The sequence below is a fragment of the Pelodiscus sinensis genome, chromosome 13, assembly GCF_049634645.1.
Source record: "Pelodiscus sinensis isolate JC-2024 chromosome 13, ASM4963464v1, whole genome shotgun sequence".
NCBI classification, from domain to species: domain Eukaryota; kingdom Metazoa; phylum Chordata; order Testudines; family Trionychidae; genus Pelodiscus; species Pelodiscus sinensis.
Window position 1 is genome coordinate 46307666 of NC_134723.1, and position 21699 is coordinate 46329364.

The following is a 21699-nucleotide window of genomic DNA, read 5'->3' on the forward strand; positions in this document are numbered from 1 at the left end:
ACATGAGCCACCTGTGACTCTTGGACATTTCAAAGGAAGAGGCACAGAGCGGAACCAATGCCAGTGAGGACTGCTTCCCTCCCCCACTGGTTCCCTCTGCCTCTCTTCCTCTGAAATGCACAGGAGCTGCAGTGGCTCTTGTACATTTCAGAGGGAGAGAGGCAGTGTGATAGTGAGTGCCCCCCTTCTCGACTAATGGAGTAGTTGATGGAAATTCCATTGATTACTCAGCTGATTAATCAAAATGTAACATTCCTAGCGCCATGCCAAGTACACCTAACAAGCTCTGATACTGTTAGGTTTTTTGTTACTAATAGCCTTTCATAAGCACTTTATGTAGTGTGCGCCAAAGGGGAGCCTGATAATGCTCAACATAGCTGCAGTCTGTACAGTGTGTTCAGAAAAGGGTGAAGGGAAGTTCATAGCTTGTGTCCTGTTGTTAGGGATTAGGGGTCCTTGCAAGTGGAAACTGTTTTGTTGACCTTTCTGCATGCATGGAGGCTTTCTTCCTCAAAATGGCTTAGAATGAGAGACTTAATGTGCACCCTGCAGTATTCTCATTCTCAAGAACAGATCCTATATTCCTGAATGAGGGCGCTTTTTTTTTTCCAGATAGCTGTTATGCTGCATTTACAATGAGGCTAAAGTTTCAATAGAAAGTGTGTGTAATGTTCAGTCAGCTGACAAATATTGTAATGAGAGAGCGGAAGTTAAGTTGAATAGCTGCTTAAGTTTTGTGATAAATGAGGCAGTATTTTTGTTGTGTTCTGGTAACTGTCTTTTTGGCCAGAAGCTCTACATTTTAATAGTTTAGCATCCCAAGTGTTGTTTTTTCACAGTTAGTGTGTGGTGAAAGAAAGTCAACTTCTTATTGCTGCCGTTAAGTGTGTTTTTGTTACGTTGATTCTACTCTGGAAGAATTACTACTGGCACACCCAAGTTGGCAAGCTCTCCTGCTTGAAGAATCTATTGCTTTAGTGTTCTCCCCTCCCTCTAGGAAGAACCCCTCCCTCTAAGGAGATCTATTCCTTCGCTGAATTTTGTTGTCACAATTAACGTGCTTGTTAAGGTAGTGTTTATTAGTAATACTCAACACATAGAACACTAGAAAGGAAAGGGACCTCAGGAGATCATCAAGTCCTATCCCTACCACTTCTGGCAGGGCCAAGCACCATCTACTCTAGATGATTTCTGACAGATATTTGTCTAACCTGCTCTTAATCTTCAATGACTGAGATTGGACAACCTCCCTAGGCAACATATAACGCAACATAGAAGCATTACTTTTTGGCCACTAAAACAGCGTTTGTTATCCACCCTGTTTCTCATGAGAATTGTGCATGAAGGAACTAATGGACAGTCTTAGAAGAGGAAATGAGAATGTGCTTATTAATTCAGCTGTCTGAGTGAGGTATTCTTATCTCTTTCTGGAATTTATTAACATTTTATAGATAACCATTTCTTCATGGTTTTTCATTAGCAATTTTGAAGCCATACTGTGTTCTTGATAGACTTGTGGAACCAAATAGCAAACTTTTATAAAGGGACTTTACATATTCTGTTTGCTGTTAGTGCTGCAGTACTGATCACGTTTGGGCTTTATAGTATGTGTAAAGTAGATAAGAAAACATCTCACAATGAAATAGATATTTTTGTATCAGAGGGGTAGCCATGTTAGTCTGAATCTGCAAAAGCGGCGAGGAGTCCTGTGGCACCTTGTAGACTAACCGAAGTGTTGGAGCATAAGCTTTCGTGGGCAAAAACCCACTTCATCAGATGTACATCTGACCAAGTGGGTCTTTGCCCACGAAAGCTTATGCTCCAACACTTCGGTTAGTCTACAAGGTGCCACAGGACTCCTCCACTTTTGCAGATATTTCTATAGTAGATATGTACATATTTTTCTTATGAATGCAGATGTCGGAGAAGGCTCCTTCTACTACAGTCAGGCCCTCCAGTCCCTTAATTTATGTTTAAATTCATCACCTCCATTTTGGCTTCTCTGCCAATGGAAGCAGGTATCTCAAGATGAATGATTTTGCTTCCTATGAAATGAGATGCTGCAGTTGGGCCTAGTGATGTACTAAACGTGGGAGAAATAAGAATTAAATGTGAGGTTGTTTGCACTGAATGCCAACATTTATGGGGATAGGAACTAGAATAGCTTTTTTGCATTCCAGGAAATACTCAGTTAGAAGAAGATCGGTATTGGAAATATGCATAGTACACAGATACTGAAATGATTTGATAATCACTTTCTGTAATATTACAAAGCTGATGCATGGTGTGTCAATCATTTCACCACCTGGTGTTAAATGCTATTCCTAGATTTTCATCTACAGCACTTAGAGAACTGACTTTGCATGCAGCTTTCCAAAATACTAAAATGATTTAGGAGCACAAATCCCACTGAAAGTCAATGCTTTCGAATATTGCATGTTTTCATCTGTAGTTTGTTGCAAAATCTGCTTACTACTGGAGTCATACTGTTAATTTAGAAATAGACATTAGAGATGAATTTCTAAAGGATTCTTAAATACTTCAGGTGAGTTAAGGGGCCTTACTCTTCAGAAAATGTGAGCACCTGTTTTCTGAAAATGAAATCCTTAAGGTGTCTCAAACTGACTAGCCAAAAGTGGTGATTTTGTGCAAGTCTAATCATGGGGAATGTATACACGTTGTAATGAAAAAAACCTACTCACTTTAAATGCTGTATTAGTAGTATCTGTATGGAAAATGCTAATTTATGGATCAAAAAGTGTCTGATTCGTGATGGTTCACTTGCAATAACAGGTCAGAAAAATAGTTCTTGTACTGTTTCTGAACTTAGTACCTCTGTACATATCTAGTAGGGGTATTAAAATGCTTGTCTGTCTCATGTATACACATGGACAGATTTAGTGCGATTCACTGAAACATATTTTGGAAATGAAGTAGTTTAGTTCAATTTAGATGTACTTTTATAAGATACAGTAAAACTAGGCAACATTTAATCCATTTAACAAAGAGCCTTCAGTTTCTACTTCAAGGCATGTGGAATAACACTTTGTAAAGTGTCTTAATCTTTAGCCAACTATTTTAAGAAGTTTGCTCTTGTAAGAAGTAGGCCAGTTGAAATGTTTACTTTAGCAGCCTTTTTTCTTTATTAAAGCAAGGTAACTCTACTACTGTGCTATTTCCAGCATTACTTAACCACTTCAATCATCCATTTCAGTGTTAGCTAATAGACTTGAGATGGTCATAGAATCCTAGGGTTGGCAGAGACCTCAGGAGGTCATTGAGACCAGCCCCCTGCCCAAAGCAGGACCAACCCCAACTAAATCATCCCAGCCAGGGCTTTGTCAAGCTGAAACATAAAAACCTCTAGGGATGGAGATTCCACCACCTCCCTAGGTCACCCGTTCCAGTACTTCACCACCCTCTTAGGGAAATAGTTTTTCCTAATATCCAACCTAGACCTCCCCCACTGCAACTGGAGACCATTGCTACTTGTTCTGCCATCCATCACTACTGAGAACAGCCTTTCGCCAGCCTCTTTGGAACCTCCCTTCAGGAAGTTGAAGGCTGCTCTCAAATCCCCCCTCACTCTTCTCTTCTGCAGACTAAATAAGCCCAAATCCCTCAGTCTCTCCTCATAGGTCATGTGCTTCAGCCCCCAAATAATTTTGGTTGCCCTCCGCTGGACCCTCTCCAATGCACCCACATCCTTTCTATAGTGAGGGGCCCCAGAATTGGCCGCAATATTCCAGATGTGGCTCCACTAGTGCTGAATAAAGGGGAATAATCACTTATCTAGATCTGCTGGCAATGCTTCTCCTAATGCACCCCAATATGCCATTTGCCTTCTCAGCTATAAGGGCATACTGTTGACGAGAAGCTGGATATGAGTCCATTGTAATCCCCAGGTCCTTTTCTGCTTTACTGCTGCCTACCTAGTCGGTCCCCAGCCTGTACCAATGTTTGGGATTCTTCCATTCCAAGTGCAGGATTCTGCACTTGTCCTTGTTGAATCTCATTAGATTTCTTTTGGCCTAATCGTTTAGCCTGCCTAGGTAACTCTGGACTCTATCCTTGCCCTCCTTGCCCTCCAGTGTATCTACCTCTTCCCCTAGCTTAGTGTCATCTGCAAACTTGCTGAGGATGCAATCTATCCCTTTATCCAGGTCATTAATGAAGATATTGAGCAAAAGTGGCCTGAGAACTGATACTTGGGGCACTCCGCTTGAAACTGATCGCCAACCAGACATCGAGCCATTGATTGCTACCCGTTGGGCCCGACAATCTAGCCAGCTTTCTATCCATCTTACCGTCCATTTATCCAATCTATATTTCCTTAACTTGCTGGCAAGAATATTGTGGGAGACCGTATCAGAAACTTTGCTAAAGTCAAGGTACATCACATCCACTGCCTTCCCCATGTCCACCAAGCCAGTTACCTCATCATAGAAGTTAATCAGATTGGTCAGGCATGACTTGCCCTTGGTGAATCCATGTTGACTATTCCTAATCACGTTCCCCTCTTCCAAGTGCTTCAAAATGGATTCCTTGAGGATCCCCCTCCATGATTTTTCCGGGGACTGAGATAAGGCTGACTAGTCTGTAATTCCCTGGATTGTTCTCTTTCTCTTTTTTTAAAAGATGGGCACTACATTTGCCTTTTTTTCCAGTCATCTGGGATCTCTCCCGATCTCCACAAATTTTCTAAGACAAGAACATAACGGCCATACTGGGTCAAACCAAAGGTCCATCTAGCCCAGTGTCCTGTGTGCCAACAGTGGCCAATGCCAGGTGTCTCAGAGGGAGTGAACCGAACAAGTAATGATCGAGCGATCTCTCTCTCCTGCCATCCATCTCCACCCTCTGACAAACAGAAGCCAGAGACACCATTCCTTACCCATACTGGCTAATAGCCATTAATGGACTTAACCTCCATGAATGTATCTAGTTCTCTTCTAAACCCTGTTATAGTCCTAGCCTTCACAATCTATTCAGTCAAGGAGTTCCACAGGCTGACTCTGCGCTATGTGAAGAACTTCCTTTTATTTGTGTTAAACCTGCTGCCCATTAATTATATTTGGTGGCCCCTAGTTCTTATATTATGGGAACTTTTCCTTATTCACTTTCTCCACACCACTCATGATCTCATGTATCTCTATCATATCCCCCCTTGTCTCCTCTTTCCATATACTGGTCTAAGGCTCTGCAATGACATTTGCCAACTCCCTCAGTACCCTTGGCTGCATTAAATCCAGACTCATGAATTTGAGTGTGTCTAGCTTTTCTAAATAGTTCCTAACCTGTTCTTTCTCCACTGAGGACTGCCCACCTCCTTCCCATTCTGCGTTGCCTAGTGCAGTAGTCTGGGAGCTGCCCTTGTCTGTGAAGACAGAGGCAAAAAAACATTGAGTACTTCAGCTTCTTCCACATCATCTGTCACTAGGTTACCTCCCTCATCCAGTAAGGGCCCCACAACATCTCTGATCACCCTCTTATTGCTAACATGCCGGTAGAAACCTTTTTGTTGCCCTTCACATCCCTTGCCAGCTGCAATTCCAGTTGTGCTTTTTCCTTCCTGATTACTCCCCTGCATGCTCAAGCAATACATTTATACTCCTTCCTAGTCATCTGTCCAAGTTTCCACTTCTTGTAAGCTTCCAACTTTTAGCCAGGGTGGGGAACATTTTTTGGGTCAGGGCCATTGCCCTCCATGCAAGTAGATTTTGTTGTTCCAGCCATATGTGGGATTTGGGGGGGGGGGGGGAATGGAGCATCAGCACAGGTCCCCAGTGCTGGAGTTGGGGGGAAGGAGAGAAGCCCTGAGGCTGTGGGGTTGGATCCAGACAAGCTGGAGGTGGTAGGTTCCCCACCTGTTTACAGGAATTCCTCACTTCACGTTGTCCTGGGTAACGCTGTGTCCCTGTTGCGTTGCTTATCTATTAGAGCATGCGCTTGTTTAAAGTTGTACACTGCGCGCTTGTAATGTCACTTGACTGCTTGCTTTGTCCACTACTTGCAGGATTTTCTGGAAAAACAGCCTGTTCTTGTGGGGTTTGGAACTAGGTGAGCTGGCAGCCCCTATCAGGTCCCCTAAGTTCCCTGGAAGCTATATGCCCACTCAGCTGCCTTGAGCTGCTCCCCAGAGCCTCCTGCTCGCTGTGGGGAGGGGGTGAGGAGTGCCAACCTCAGGATGTCCCCCGCCTTCCTAAGCACCCCACTTCATGCCCCATCGACCCAAAGCAGGATATCTGTGAGAGCTGGGTATGTGGACTAGGGATGTGGAAGGTTAACTGCTGATTCTTTCTGGTTCCGGCTAACCGGTAGGGGCTGCAACAGCTCCCTGCCTGCCGCGGACAGGGCACTGGTCCAGCTCTGCAGGGCTCGCTGCAGACGGACGTTCCAGCCTGGCCTGAGCAGCCCTTGCCCATGCCTGGCCTGCGTGTGCTGCAGGTGGGGGGCTGCTCCGGCGGTGCAGAAGAGCCCCTGCCTGTTCTCCCATCTGCTCTCTCTTAAACATTGTTTAATTGGTTACCAGTTAAATGGGATTTTAGGTCCCTAGTCTGGACGTCCTGTTCTGCTAACAAGGCAGTGGGCTTGAAGTGGGATCAGCGTACTTGAATGGGCTAGGCATGTCTCTGCCTCTCAAGCACACTCAGCCAGTGTCTCTGTCTCTCACATCCACTTGCCCCTGTGCAGCTGTGTAAATGCTGTGGGGAGGGGGAGGGGTGTTTCAGCATCTTGTTCACTTTCCATAGGGAAGTGTTAGCAGCTGCTGCCATGTCTGTTGTGTTTCCTCCTTTCTGCCTCAAGCCATGCTGCCTCTAGAGCAGCGGTTCCCAACCTTTTCCAGATGGGGACCCATTTTGACAATTCAGGAAGACTTGGTGACCCAGGGCAACTCAAAAACGGGGGGAGGGGAGGGGGCAGAGCCCCCTGGGGAGACACTTGGCGACCCTTTTGAAATGTAATGGCGACCCGTATTTGGTTGGGAAACGCTGCTCTAGAGTGTGAAGCTGCATTAATGTGTTAACCCCGAGGGGTCAGCTGAGTGCTAGCACATCTAGTAGCAGGCTGTTCCCTAGGAAATATTCCACTCCCTGATACCCGCACCTCAACCAAGCGTCACAAGCATCACTGCTGTGCACATAGTAACTCGCTGTGCATTTTTCCTGTGGGATGTCAGAGGGATTTCATCATGTCACTGTGTCGAATAGGAACAAGCCCCACCCACCCCCAGCCTGGCCCTGCCCAGTGCCCAGGTGGAGGGCTGGGGGTCCTATGGCTGGGCCCTCCTCTCTCCGCCCCTGTCCAGCAGCTGGGCGGAAAGCTTGGCAGCCCAGCTTCAGATGATTAATCAGCCCTGCCCAGCCAGCTCTGTGCAGGGAGCCCTGAGCCTCTGACTGGGCGGGGCTGACTAATAGCCTGTGAAGCTGTGCTCACGCCAGCTGAGGGGGAGCATTGGTAGGGAGGAGAACTGGGGCCGGGGCAGCCTCCGACCCTCTCAATAGTGGGGGTGTGTGGAAGGGCCAACCGTGAGTGATGTTGGCGTGCAGCGGGTGCAGCACCCTAGTTTAAAATGTTTAAAACTTATACTGTTTCTGCATATACTACATTTTGTCTGTTTGAAAAAAAGTCCCTAGAACCTAAACTGCCTGATCACAGGTCTCGGGGGGGGGGGGGGGGAGCCATATTAATCTGTAACTTAACCTCTGAAGGAATGAATGATCCTGTGGCGCCTTAAGAGACTAACAAAAAAAAAAAGTATCATGAGCTTTCATGGGCATAGCCCACTTCAGATGAAAGGGGCTAGGGGCCTGGGTACTCCCGTTCACATTAATTCTTATGGGGAAACTGGAGTCGCTTAACATCATTTCCCTTAAACTAACATTTTTCGGGAATGTAACGACAATGTTAAGCGAGGAATGCGAGTAGTTGACTAGATTTTAACCAATAAGCCTAGGCTTATCAGTTCTTGTATAGTTGACTATTCGTTGACATCCCTAACTGGATCTAGGCCCCATTGCTGTGTGGCCCCGCTTCATATGCCTTTCTGGCTTCACTGAAACACTTCTAACTGCTTTCTGGGAAGGGGTTTCTAGTCCTTCGTGCACACTCCCCTTATAGTAGCTCCGTTCAGGTTGTATTTCCCTAATTTTGTTTGAGAAGGTCAGGTGAGACCGTATCAAAAGCCTGATGAAAGTCAAGATGTGCCCATGTCACACCCTCTTCCTTCCCCTCCCCCCTTCCTTCCCTGGGCAAGGCTCCTTACTTTGCTAAAGAATGCTGTTAGGTTGGTGTGACAGGATTTGTTCTTCAACAGTCCAGACGGTTACTTATTATCTTTTAAGGCTGTGGTGTCCGTCTTGTTCTGGAGCAGTATCTACTGTAGTGGCTACTGCTATAGTGAACTAGCCACACTCCACCAGCCAATAGCCACATGTGGCTAGCGTGTTGGACCCCATGGTTTTAAGGGATTACCATTATCTTTCCTGGTACTAAAGTTAAGCTGATTGGTCTAGAAATCCTCCAACCACCTGTTGTCCTTATTTTTCCTTGTATCGATTGGCACTATATTAGTCTTTTTCCAGTCCTCTGGAATCTCTCCAGTCTTTCATGGCTTTCCAAAGATTATCGCTAATGGCTCAAATACCTTCTCGGTCAGCACTTGAGGACAATGGGTCTGAAGTTTTCCAACCTCCCTACCTCAGCCCTGGGGCAGCTTGAACCCCAACCCCCTCATCCCTGGCCCCACCCCAGAGCCCTCATCTTCCTGAGCCCTCTGCCTCAGCCCTGAGTCCCTTCTCATGTTCCAATCCCCTCAGCCCCACACCTGCTACACATCACCTCCATATTGGTACATGTAACACAATTCATTCGCACATGGATATACAAAATTAGAGAACACTACTTATACCCTTAATGGCTCTTGGAAAAACTGCCAACTGTCTTGAACTGATTTGCTTTGGATTTGCTTTGTATTGGATCTGAGGCCATGTCTTTGCTCTGGGAAAGATCAACATTGCTGCAGTTGATCTTCTGGAATTTGATTTAGCGGGTCTAGTAAAGACTTTCTAAATCAAACTCAGAGGTGCCTCTGTCAGTGACCAGTTCTCTTGCTCCTGCAGGAGCTTGTTAACATGTACATTCTTGAAATTCATTATTTTTATTGTGATGGTTTCCTCCTATCGTTCCTTAGAATCATGATTCTGGTTTAAGATTTTTGTCATGGATGTTTTTAATAAAATCCTGCCCAGAATGAAGGCAATAAATGACGGAAGCTGGAGTCCTGCTGCCCAGCACTGAAGTCACTGAGGTCAAGTGAAATCATGAAAACCCTGTCCTTTGTGACCAACTTTTAGCCCTTTATCATCCCCTCATTTCATTTATGCCCAAGAGGCTTCTGCTTTCAGATTCTCAACCAGTTCCTCCCTATTTGTCAAAATCAAATCTAGAACAGCCTCTCCACTACAAGCTTCCTCCACCTGCCGAAATAAACTTGTTTGCAGTGCATGCCAAGAACTTGTATAATCGGTACTCTTTTATTTATTTATTTATTTTTATTTTTTCCTAACAGATGTCTGGATGACTTAAAAAAAAAAAAAAAAAAAAAAGCCTTGTCCACCTCCTCTTCCTAGTTGGATGGTCTTAACCCTACCATGACATAACACTTATTTTTTACTGGTTTTATCTTTACTCAGTCTTTCAACAAGTCTGTTTCCTATTTATCATTTCAACTTCAGTTCAAATATATATATCCTTAATATACATGGCAACGCCACCTCCCTTTTCCCCTGCCAGACCTTCCTGAAAAAGCAATGCCCGTTTTTTGCACTATATGTTGAATAGCTACGTGCTTTTTCAGCAGTACTTCATATCTTCATATGGCATTGTGTGATCTTGAGATCCTTCACTGAATATTGTGGAAAGCCTGGAATAGAGGAAGGTTGATGGAGTTTTAAAGTCATGATCTTTTCTTGAGGTGAGGAACCCAAATTCTTCTGTGGTGACTTCTGGTCCCTGCTTTTCTAAAATATTTGTGATGCCTGTCTGTGATCAGAGCTTTCTCAAACAGTGGTAGGGTGAAGCAGATGTGAGTCTTCTAGTTTTGCTACTTCCTACAGTTCTGAAACGAATCAGAGTACAGTAAATCTGTCACTAATTTGTTTTAAAGCCAAAACTATGAACATCAGCAGAGGCACTGGAGCTCTGTGGGCTCAGGAAGACAGCAGTGATAAAGTTCATACTCTTAATATCAATACATACAACTGTAAGGCCTGGAAAATTACCCAAGAATGAGGACAGGGTGGAGGCCTGTATGCTGAGAAGCAGTACTTCTGAAAGAGTCTGAAAGAGTCCCCCCACTGTCTCTTTGTGCAGGGGGAGGGGAGCCAGCTTAAAAGCCAGTTCCCCCCCAGAACCATTTCCAGTGTGCTGCCTGCCTCCCCTTCCCCCATTACCTCTATTAGAGGCAGCATCCGGGGTGGTGAGGCTGCTACAAAGCAGCCTCTGCCCTCAATGGGCTGAGGCTTGCTACAGGCAGAGGCTGCTCTGGGAGCAGTCTGTGTCCGTGGGGGACCCATCAGGGAGCTGGGACAGAGGCTGCTGCCACCAAGCAGCTCCTGTTGGCAGTGGCCTGGGTTGGCCAGCCCTGGCAGCCGCAAACGGGCTGCTGGACTTGGACCAAGCAGTCCCGGCTTGCGCTGGTCCAGGAGGGTGCGCCTCTGCTCCCGGCAGCTCTTACTACATTTAAAATGCAGAGCTGCAAGGAGGTTGACTCCAGGAGCCGGCACGAGCCGGGACTGCTCACCCCCACTGCAGCTCTGCAGAGTGGTCCTTTTCGACTGATCATGCAGTCGTTACAATTTGTGTTGACAGCCAGATAATTGCAATTTAACTTACTTAGTATTGGCCCTTATTTGCATAGTGGTAATTGGCATGGAGCGCTTCATTTTAGAGGCTGAGTGCCTAACTTATTTTCTTTTTTGTAGCACTGATGCGAGCTTTGTTGTGCATTTAAACCACTGTGACACTTTGTGAAATTATTTTCCAATTCATGCACATGAATAATACAACTCATTTAATACCTATAAATACAAATGAGGGAACATCCTGTTCAAAAATTGTTTTAGGACTATAAGGCTCAGTTCACCGTCTTTCATAAAAGTAACCAGTAAGCCCATACCGTAGCTTATTCTTGTTGCAGTTTCTTCAATACAAAATAGGAAAGTGATACTAATTAAATGATGTTGCAGACTTAGGAGTAATTACTTGCATGAGTTATAGATCTGTTAGTTGCAAATCAAAATAGTGTTCCTCGGTAAGGAGAGTTGCAGCAGTGTGCCCTTGACACAACTGATTCCAGTATTTGCTCCCTATTGGAAAGGTGTTTTAAGATTAAACTTTGAGTGAAGGGGTGATGTTGTAAATTTTGGGTAAATAATTGTGATAGATTTTAAAAATAAAGCTCATGCAAATGTAGGGGTGTAAATATCAAAGCAGTTCACTGGCTAAACAATGACAATTATTTTGTTTAGTCAGTTATCCAGGGTGGGGCTCCTACTATTGCTGTTGGGGATGGAGGCTGCAGCACAGCTGGGACGGGAGCTGTGGTGGTGTGGCTGGGTTCTTGAGATGGGACAGGCACTATGCAGCTGGGAGTGTTTGGCCAGGAGGTGGGGTCGGGACTGCGGGAACCATCTGCCCACCATGCTGCCCTACCTGCTGCCCTGACCTCCTGAAGTAACCGTGTAAGCATTCCGGTACAGTTAGCCAATTAACCTTTTACGTCCCGAATACAAATTGAGAGCTTTCTGCTCAGATCAGGGTATTCTATCACATGTTGGTAATGTAGGCTGTTTCTCCCCTTCATTCCCATGGTAGTTGCATTTCAGTAAACTGTTTGGCGAACGGGATAGATAAACAGGGTCCGGCACAGCTAGGTTAAATCATGAGGCTAATTTGAAAAATGTAGGTCCTGATGTTTCCCTGCTCATTTGATTTCAGAATTCATCCTCACTCCGACAGCAGGAGCAGTGAACACTGGAATGATGGGTGCTGGGGATGTGTCCACACTCTTGGACTGGAAGTGGTTTCCATCCTATTCAGGGTTTTCAGTTGGGTTCAGTGGCTCTCAGCAGCCCCACTATACCAATTGTTCCAGCAACCTGGCATTAGTCACTTGCTGCTTACCTGCAGACTAGCACTTTGTGGTTGCTCTTGTGTTCTTATTGCTAAGTGTTAATGGGTTTCTGTACTCTATTTCTTGATGTCAGTCTGACTTTCTGCTCCATGCTTTTTTGTGTGTGTTCAATTGCAGGTGCATGAACAGCGCAGGAGATAATTTTGCTTTTCAGGGATGATGTGGAGAGAGACTTTGTGAGTAACTGTGCCTAAAAACAAATGTTTAAACTTTACTGCTCCTATGAAAATGAAGTTGAATTTGTTTTCCTTATTCCATGTTGCACTGGATAAGCTTTTAGTTTGTGACAACTGATCATGCTTCAAAGTCTTACTGAACTCAAGAAAAATATTAATTTGAGGTTCATCCCTTCAAAAACAGTTTAAAATGTACTTTGGACAGCATCTTACGTTTGTAGAATAGATTACCCATACTGTTAAAAAAGCCATTGATGGCCGGAACCTACTTACAATGATTGATACATGAGTGAACTTTAGTTTTAACCATGCAATATAAGTTGCCCTACAGATATGAATAATATATAACCAGTGAGGCCTGTTCTCTGAATAATCTTTGGCAGGATTAACAAGATACATTTTAAGAGTACTTTCTGATAACCTTAGTGGCCATGCTCCCTGGCAGAAGGGTTAAATTAGCCACCTAAGGATGAGCTTTCTTCACTACTGCAAATAGGGCTTTGTCAATTTATGAATTAAGTCTCTCTAATTCTGGTTGAGGACTCTGATTTGTACCACACAAAGTTAAATCGTAGTAAAATTCTGTAGTGTCGTTCACTCTGAAAACCAGCTTTTCACCTACCCCCCTGACATGTACTGGCCATATGACAGGAAACAGGCACTACATCATAGTTAAGCAGAGGAAGCAAAGAACAACTATTGGTCTTGTTTTTTTCACCTCCTAAGGCAAAAGGAGCTATCCATATAACTACTTATATTGAGCTCCAGAACTTTGGTGAAATTTCTAAACCTCTATTTTTGTGAAAATTTGAGAGTCTTTAATGGCCTCGTGTGTTCAAGGCCTTGCTCTGCTGCCTTATTTGACACCATACCTCGGTCATTATGCTATTGCCGAGTTCCACAGTGCAGTAAAGACTCACCAAGCAGCTCTTTCCTGCACACCATCAATGTCTGCCAGAGATTCTTAGGAGTAGTATTACTGTAACCTAGTGTAACAGCTTCAAATGTAGTATTGCAGTACTCTAGGTCTTTGAAATAGAGTTCTGTCCCAGCCATATTATTGTCATTTTAATTTTACTTTCATATACTATACGCATACTGTATTCCTATTTAGGTGTGTTCCAGGCTCTGTTCTCTGGATGTTTTAAAGAGGTGGGGTAGCTATGTTGATCGCTAGATATTACAAAGTGTGGTTGAGATAATGTCTTTTTTTGGACCTGCTTTGGTTGGCGAGGGATACAAGCTTTCCTACTTACCCAGACCCCTTCTTTAAAGGATTAGGTCAGGGAATGTTCTCAGAATGCCACAGCTAATACAAAGCGGAACAGACTGTGTATTAATTACTTACGGTAAACAATGTCAGAGACATTCAATTCACCAACATAATACTAGCTCACATAAGCAACAGCAAATCTGTTTGTTCTCTTCCCCGAGGAACAAGCCTAACTTCTCTTTGGGCAGGCCAGACCTTAAGTTCCAGAGCTCAGTGAAAATTGTATGCCTTGCATGACTATGGTCACTATCAAAAGGGGATCTTGGTTTATATGATGTGGAAAAATAAGTGACTAAGAACATAATTATAGTCCAGAATTTTCTAATTTGAATTTTTGAAGACAGTTAAATGTAATAAAATTCAAGTTTGGTTAAATTGATTCATCAAAAGTAGAGCGAGTTAAAAAGTGTCACATTAGCCTGCCCACTTCAGTATTTCTATGTATTAAGAGCAGGGTGGATTGATTTCAATCAAGGTGATTCAAATCCTGTCCCACAGATAGCACTTCATATATTTCTTCAAACAACAATGCAAATCTGATCACTAAAACATGTCAATGTACATCATTTTACCACATCTAAGAAGATACGCTTTGTGATTTTTTTTTTAAAGATAACTTGCTTTTATTTATTAATGAAATAGTACATGATACTCATTATCAGTGTCAAGGGAAGATGCAGCAGCACACTAAGACTGGTAAGAACTAAATCTCTCTCAAACACAATAGCACTAATATTTTATTAAACTAAACCTTAAATGTTACATAAATATTTCACATTCGCATTTGCAGCAGTCTCCTGAGTTGCCAGTTGATAGTTGTCCTTAAACTCTTTTTAATTTTCAAATTTTATTAACTCCGTCAGACAAGTCTCCAAAAACACTAAATATACAGTGTCCTTAACTTCTACAACTAGCTCTCATCTTCTCTACTCCCACTGTTATTTTGATGCACATCTGATTCGGAGTTATCAAAAAAGCTAAATCTGACTGTACCTAGAATGCACTTAATTTTGCAGTCAATTAAGCCGCATTGAAAACAATATAGGATGGGGTTCCTTTAGGAAAGCTGAGTTATGCTGAAGTAAAATAGGCAATAGACTTGTGACATCATCATTATGGTCTGTGTCCATGATCTTCCGAAATAAGAGGCATGCATTACGTAATATAAGAAAATGACACTCAATGGCAACTCTAGATTTTGTAGCCTATAGAGCTAAACGTCTTGCTTGCCTATAGATATATAAATGTATTTCTTTATGGATTTGATTATGTATTTTTTTATAATAAATTACAATGTTGGCAATTTGGTTGAAAGACAAAAGACTACAGGTCACATCCCGTATGTTTAGCTAAGGCAAAGTTAATATTTTTGTCTGACCTTCCACCCAAATAGCAGTTAGCTCGCATATATTTGGGATCTTTCACCTAGGTAGATGGTGATAAGATCGAGGGACTTGCCGTTGCATAAGGGCTTCCAAGAATACCCTCAGACTTAGCAGGTACATTATTACTTAGAAAAACCCAAAATAACTGGTCAAGACACCAGACTGAATAATCAGGTAGGACAGAAATAATAAACATGAGAGACAACCACAAAGGCCCGTGATAATGAATTGACATGTATGACAATAAGTTGAAGTTGGTGATATACTGACCTATTGGGAAATGACACTTCAGTGAGGAAATACAAATAAGGAGTAAAGGAAACATCCTCTACTGAATATGCATCAAACACAAAAGATAATAAAAGTGGCGTCCCAGCCTAGGGTGGTAGAAGGACTTGTAGTCCTTGGGAGGTGCCAGAATGGTGCCCCTGGTGGTGATGGGGAAGGTGCAGGTGATGAGGCAATAACTTTACAGCACCTGGCTCATCAGTATTGGTATGTCTGATACTGTGGGGAATAAGATAACCCAGCTCTCAGTTGCCTTGAATTAATGGAGATAATGGGGTGGGTGGGTGTGTGTGTCTGTGTGTTTTTCCTCCTTTTACCACTTCTGTGGTTTTGCTGCACTAAGTTTCTTCTAACAGGAGCTATTGAGTTAATCATACCTTTTTGTCAGTGGGATCAATTTTAGCGTCGGCTTTGTCAAATATGTTTTAGCTCTTCACTGGTCTAAATCTATGGTTGGTGAAAAGTAAAGATTTAAGATGCGGGGGGGTTGTAAGTACCTCATTCTGTCGCAAATTTCCCATTACACTTTTTAAATGTTTTGATTCAAAATTATTAGCAGCAGAGCCAGCAAAAATCTGCAGAACTATTGAGTTTATCTGGTAAGATGCATGAAAATCTTAAACTGCCTGTACTTATAAATCCAGATGTGTAATATTGCTGATCAAAGAATTCTTGAATGTCGTAAAGACCATACTTAGATTTATAAATACACACACATGCTTCTAGGGAAGTTACATTGAACAAAGACAGACAACTAAATATTGACATTTTAGAAGTACTCCTGTACAAATATAAAATGTTTAAATACTAAGATGAATTGGAATGCCTGGTATTAAATGGGACTATTATATAATAGGCATAGCAGAAACTTGATGGAATGAATATAATCAATGGGACATAATAATATAGGGGCGCAAAATATGAGTGACAATGTCGTGCTGGTTGGGAATTACTACTGTGCCAGAGTATACAGTCAAATATAGTGCAAATCTTAACTGAATAAAGTAGCACCATAGAGACTCTTGGAGAGAAATTCTATGCTTGAATGATAGAGTATAGGAGTTAGGAATATACTATTATTCTCCTAACTAGGATGATGGAGGTGATTGTAAAATGCTCAGACTAAAATAGCTACAAAACCAGAAAATCCAGTAACAGGGGATTTCAACTATCCGCATTTTGACTGGGTACATGTCACATCAGGATGGGATGCAGAACGACTGCTACTTAGAGCTAGTCCTGGAACCCACAAAGGGAGAAGTACTTTTTGATTTAGGAGGGGGAAATGCCTGAGCTCTTCGCCAGAGTAGCATTTAAATTAAGAAAGAGGAACTGCACGAAGAGGACACTAGTTGAGCAGAAATTAACATGAACAGTCATAAGAGTGAAATGCCTGCGAGCTACGAGGAAACTTTTCAAAAACATAATTAGAGGCTCCAACTATATATATTACTCTCTACCCTAAAACACCAAACATATGCCACCATGGCTAAACTGAGCAGAAGAAGCTGTTAGAATAAAAAAGGCATTGTTTAAAAACTTGAAGACCAATCCTTGTGAGGAAAAGAAGAATAAACTCTTGACAGGTCAGTTCCTCCCCCCCCCCATCCCAATTCTACTTGAAGAGCAACTAACAAAAGAGAGAGAAACTAAAAGCAAATCAAGCACAGAGGCAGCAATCTGCCAAGGAATACATCGGGCTGCTGGCAGAGCCAGGTGTTGAAGGAGCACTCAGACAAGGCCACTACAGGAGCTAAATGCATTTTCTGCATCAGAGGATGTTTCGGAGATAACTGAGCCGATCTTTTTTGGTGACAGATTTGAGGAACTCTCCTAGATGTACATGTCGGTACAAGCGGCTGATACTGGACAGCAAGAGCTGGATCACTCAATAATTGCCCTGTTCAGCTTCTAAAGCATATGGCACTGTCCACGGTAGGTGGGTGGGGGGGAAGGGGAGGGGGAGGGGGAGGGGGAGGCACGCACGCTACTGGGCTAGGCAGATCATTGACCAAGTATGGGCGTTCTTACATTCATGATGGACCTCTGGAAGGCTGGGAACATCACTTTGCGGAACCAGTGGTGTAGGCATACTTAATTTTGCCCTAGCAGGGAGGGGCTGGGGAAGGGCTAGATAACCTCACAAGTCTCTTCTAGCTCCAATTTGTGTGAGTTGATGACTCAAAATTTTGTGTCCCAAACAAGAGTAAAAGGGGAAATTGAGCGGTGAAGAATCTAGGAGGTGGTAAGCTTCTCGGCTGCTAATATAAGGTTATGGATAAATATAAATTAGACTCTGACGCTTAGCGGCATTGCCCATATATGTCCCTAAAGTCAGGACTGCTGCACTTGGGGTAATACTGCTTAGAAGACATTGTATTATTTAATAAAACCCTTCTTCCACCCACTCCTCACACCTGCATAAACTGAGTGCTGGGTTTTTTCTGTCTGCCTTGGTTTAAAAAGTTGGTGGAAAAATGGCTCAAAAATAGTGTCAAGTAAATCTTTGTTGAAATGGGATGGTTTCCTGATGGCTAGTTTTCTGTACTGCCAATTGTCTATTTGGAAAGCAATCTAAGCCGTGACATTGAGTTGAAATTTCATTTAGTACGTAAGTCCCTGCTCTTTGTGCAAGCAATAAGGGTATTCTAAAGTAGGTGAAGTTAGGATCAGTGTTTCCTGCTGCTCCTGGTTATGTCTGAATCCTATTGATTTTGAGTGAAATAGCGCAATCTGAAACAAAAGTTCCAGTATACTTTTTGTATGGAGGCCAACTACAGCTCCGTACTGACTTGCTATGTGAATAAGCAGACAGTTTCCATTTTAAATTTCTATTTTGCATAAATCGTCTTTTAAAATTCCTCCAGAAGAGGAGAATTAGTTGGTTTGTCTGTTTCTTGTTGCCAGACTGCTGCTGTTACAGAGTTCAAGTTATGCACTCTGATTCTCAGACAGGGATTGACTTGAAAGCCAAGATCCTTTAGGGTACAGACGCCTACGTATTTGGACAATGAAATAATCCAGTTTTTAGCTCGGCAGCCTAGGAGCGTGTTGTCAGACCAAATGCAAATACTGCAGAGCAGCTGGCTTTGTCGAGAGCAATTTCAAGATTTTAGTATTCCATGGCAGCACAAAGTATGTGTTGTGTTTTATTTATTAAACAGCTTTTGAGGCTTATTTTATTTGATGTGAGACTGCTTCATCTACCGTGAAATAAAGATTTTTGGATTATGGAATGTTCATGGTGTACTGGATGATGTCAAGGTATATACTGCGAGGAGGAACAGGCAACAAGGGTTACAAAGGTCTGCTGTTCACATTACTATCCCTTGTTTTCAATGCCAACTCTTGTCTTGGTATGTATTCAACTTGGAACTACTTAATGAATCAGATGCTTAAATTTGCTTTAACAAAAGTCTCTTGCTGGATAAGTTAGCTTTTAGTGTAATGATTGATATAATTTTATTTAAAATTACACATACCATCTTAAAAATGGCTTTGTATAAAATAACTCCGTTCAATGGACTGGTCTAATAGAGTAAAACAAAATTTTAGGTGTTCATTTCTTGAAATATCACTTGTGATCCGGAGGATATCGTTTTAAACATAATGCTGAACAGGAAATCTGAACCGACTGTATGTATGTTAATTGCTGACCCTGAACGCATGTCACTGTGGACTGTAAACTCTGTTGCATTTCAGTGAACACCAGATACTTCCTTAAATTGTAGACCTTGGCTTATTGCAACAGAGGCCTTGGAAACACTCTAGTGTTCTGAATCTTGAGTAGAGAAATCCTGAAAAAACGGTTTCTAAAAAATCCTATTTTAATTTCACACTCTCCTCTTACTGAAGGAGAAACTGGTAATGATAAACCTACAAAGATTATAACCAAGTGTTCTGAAAATGTTTGCTTCTCATGTCTCTATAGTAGTAATTAAGTGACCTGACATAGTAGGTATCCCAATACAATGTAGGATTTACATTTGACTTGAGAACATAACCTTTTTTTGATAAAGGTCCATATCTTTATGTCCTACATCGTGCTGTCCGTATTGAGTTGTCAACTTACAGCTCGTCATGCTTTTTCTTCTTGATTGTTGTGGAGTAAAGAATTTGTTTTCCATTATTTGGACGGGATTTTGGAAATATAAAGTGTTGCATTAATAGTTACCACTTGTCTGTGTTTGGGATGCTTGCTGTGGTATATTAACATGGCTCTGTTTGCTCTGATACAAGACTGAGAAGTTAAAAACAATCTTGTTTTTGTTGAAGCAGTTTAGCGTAAAGCCAATTTTTAAATCAACGTTACTAATTAAATGAGCATTGTCTCTGAAGAGGAAAGACTTATGAGTTCATCTGCTGTATAAGGGTGCACATACACAGCAGGGTAGAAGTCGAATTAAGTTGAGCAATTTAAGTTACGTCAGTTGCGTAGCTTCAGTCGAAATAGCTTCATATCTTTAATTTTTTTAAAAATGAACAACCAAAATTAGCCCTTAAATAGGAGAAGTGCTTACCAATGCAGTTCAGTTTTCTTCAGCCTGCAGGGAGCCCCATTGTTTAATTGTTACAGCAGCGTTAGGAGACTTCAGGGTCCCACTCCCATGGGCACTATGCAAACAAAACGAAAAGACTGTGATTTGCCCCAAGACGATGACAAAGTATGGGCTATGAGAACAGGTGGCGATGGGGAAGGAGGCCATTTTATCTGCAATAAGCACGCTGCTGCTAGTCCTTCATTAAGTGTTTTATAAACAGGCATCCAGTTGGATGTGAGGAAAAGTAACTTGGGGTGTATGTGGATTTTTAAGGGGAGTTTCTCCTACCTAAAGGGGTTGTAGAGCCTTGTTGGGGAGTTTGACAGATGGAAAATAAAGATTGGCCTCACTGGCATGGCTCGAGGGCATAGAGGATTCTGTAAGAAGGGGGGCAGGGCTAAGCCCTTAGGTCCCTGATACAGAATACAAATAGTTCATTCTTCATGTGGTGGAAGAGGAGGAGCTAGTGGAGGATTAACATGCGCAAGAGGGCAATCCAGGAAGCTGTTTGCATCAGTGTTTAGATGAATTTAAGGGCAATGTGGCATTTGTCCAGATCAGAAAGGAATTTTCTGTAGTCAACACAAGAGCGAACGGAGCTGTGTGGAAGTGCAGGAAAGATGGCTTCGGAGACAATATTAGGGTTGCCAACTTGCTAACTTCTGAAAACCAGAACCTCTTCTTCTTCCCACCTTATTTCCCCCAGTCACTGTGCCTCTCCATTACTAATTCTCCCGCCTTCCCCTCCCACCCCCTACATTCCCTTTGGTGCCGGAGTTGTGATCAGAGCTGTAGCTTGCTATTGAGCCTGTTACCTGCCTACGCACAAGATGCAAGTAGGTGGTGGTCTCGGCTGAGCAGATGCTGACGTGGGTTGATGACTCTCCCCCCCCACCCCCACCCCTGTCGCCCATGGTAACTATGCTCTTGGCGTCTGGTCAGTACATTGGACTGGATGTTTCCAGGTCCCCCCTTTGGACCATACTTTTTACTTGAAAACTGAATACTTAGCAACCCTAGATATTGTTCAGGAAGAAACATCAAGACCTAATGTATGCAAGAAGAGGGTTAGTGGTAGAGTGATACCGGTACTGCAGTACCACCAGCAAACCCTCTTTAGTGTAGAGACAACTTAGACCAGAAAAAGAGTGGTTTTTCTGGCACAGCTCGTGCTAGTTCCCCAAAGAGAATTCTCCAGATGGTGCTTTTTGCCAGTAGTTTCACTGACCAAAAAAGCCATCTGTACAATTCTGTAGAGGCAGTTTCACCTCTAGACTCCCTAGCTGTTGTAAAGTTGGTGATATCCCAATCAGCTTTACTGGCAAAAGATTTATATATAGCTGTGGCCAAACACTTGGACATGAAGTGGATTTGTGGCTCTTGCCCATGTTATCTGTGGGCTTTGTTCTTTCACAAATCAATGCGCTGCTTTTCATGGAACTATACTTCAAAGCAAGCGTTTACCTTAATGCTTGTGGAGAATGGAGCGCCTTACTTGAAAAATGAAATATTCTGCTTGGATCGTATGAAACCTTTCTCCACAGTCTGCATCACTCCTTCGTGGATCTAGGTCAAGTTTAAAGTGCTGGTTTTGACCTTTAAAGTCCGAACTGGCGTGGCTACCTAACTGATAGATGGGAACTCTTCTGTCCTAGTGCAGAATAAGAGGTTCTTGAGTGGAAGTCCTCTTAGCCATGCCAGTGAGGCCAATCTTGTTCAGGGGCATAAGGCAAAACACCACATTGATATTATATAAAATATATAATATCAATCAACACTAATCATATGCATATGATATACCTCACTCACTCTGCCTTGTTTAGTTACCGACTGGTTGCTC

At 42.8% G+C, this 21699-nt stretch overlaps 1 protein-coding gene across 7 annotated transcripts in view; it reads left to right on the forward strand.

Moving 5' to 3' along the window:
- The window catches only part of KLHL13 (kelch like family member 13), a 134170-nt gene that overhangs the window by 10667 nt on the left and 101804 nt on the right, over positions 1–21699 (forward strand). For 2 of the 7 annotated variants that reach the window (XM_075941168.1, XM_075941173.1), the window contains exons 2-3: positions 9860–9976; positions 12314–12372. The exons of 2 other annotated variants lie outside the window; for them this stretch is intronic. In XM_075941168.1, coding sequence (XP_075797283.1) covers positions 12353–12372 — 20 coding nt within the window. In that variant the 5' untranslated portion in view covers positions 9860–9976; positions 12314–12352. The remainder of the gene's footprint in view (positions 1–9859; positions 9977–12313; positions 12373–21699) is intronic. 3 more of the 7 variants (XM_075941167.1, XM_075941172.1, XM_075941171.1) reach the window with 2 other exon arrangements.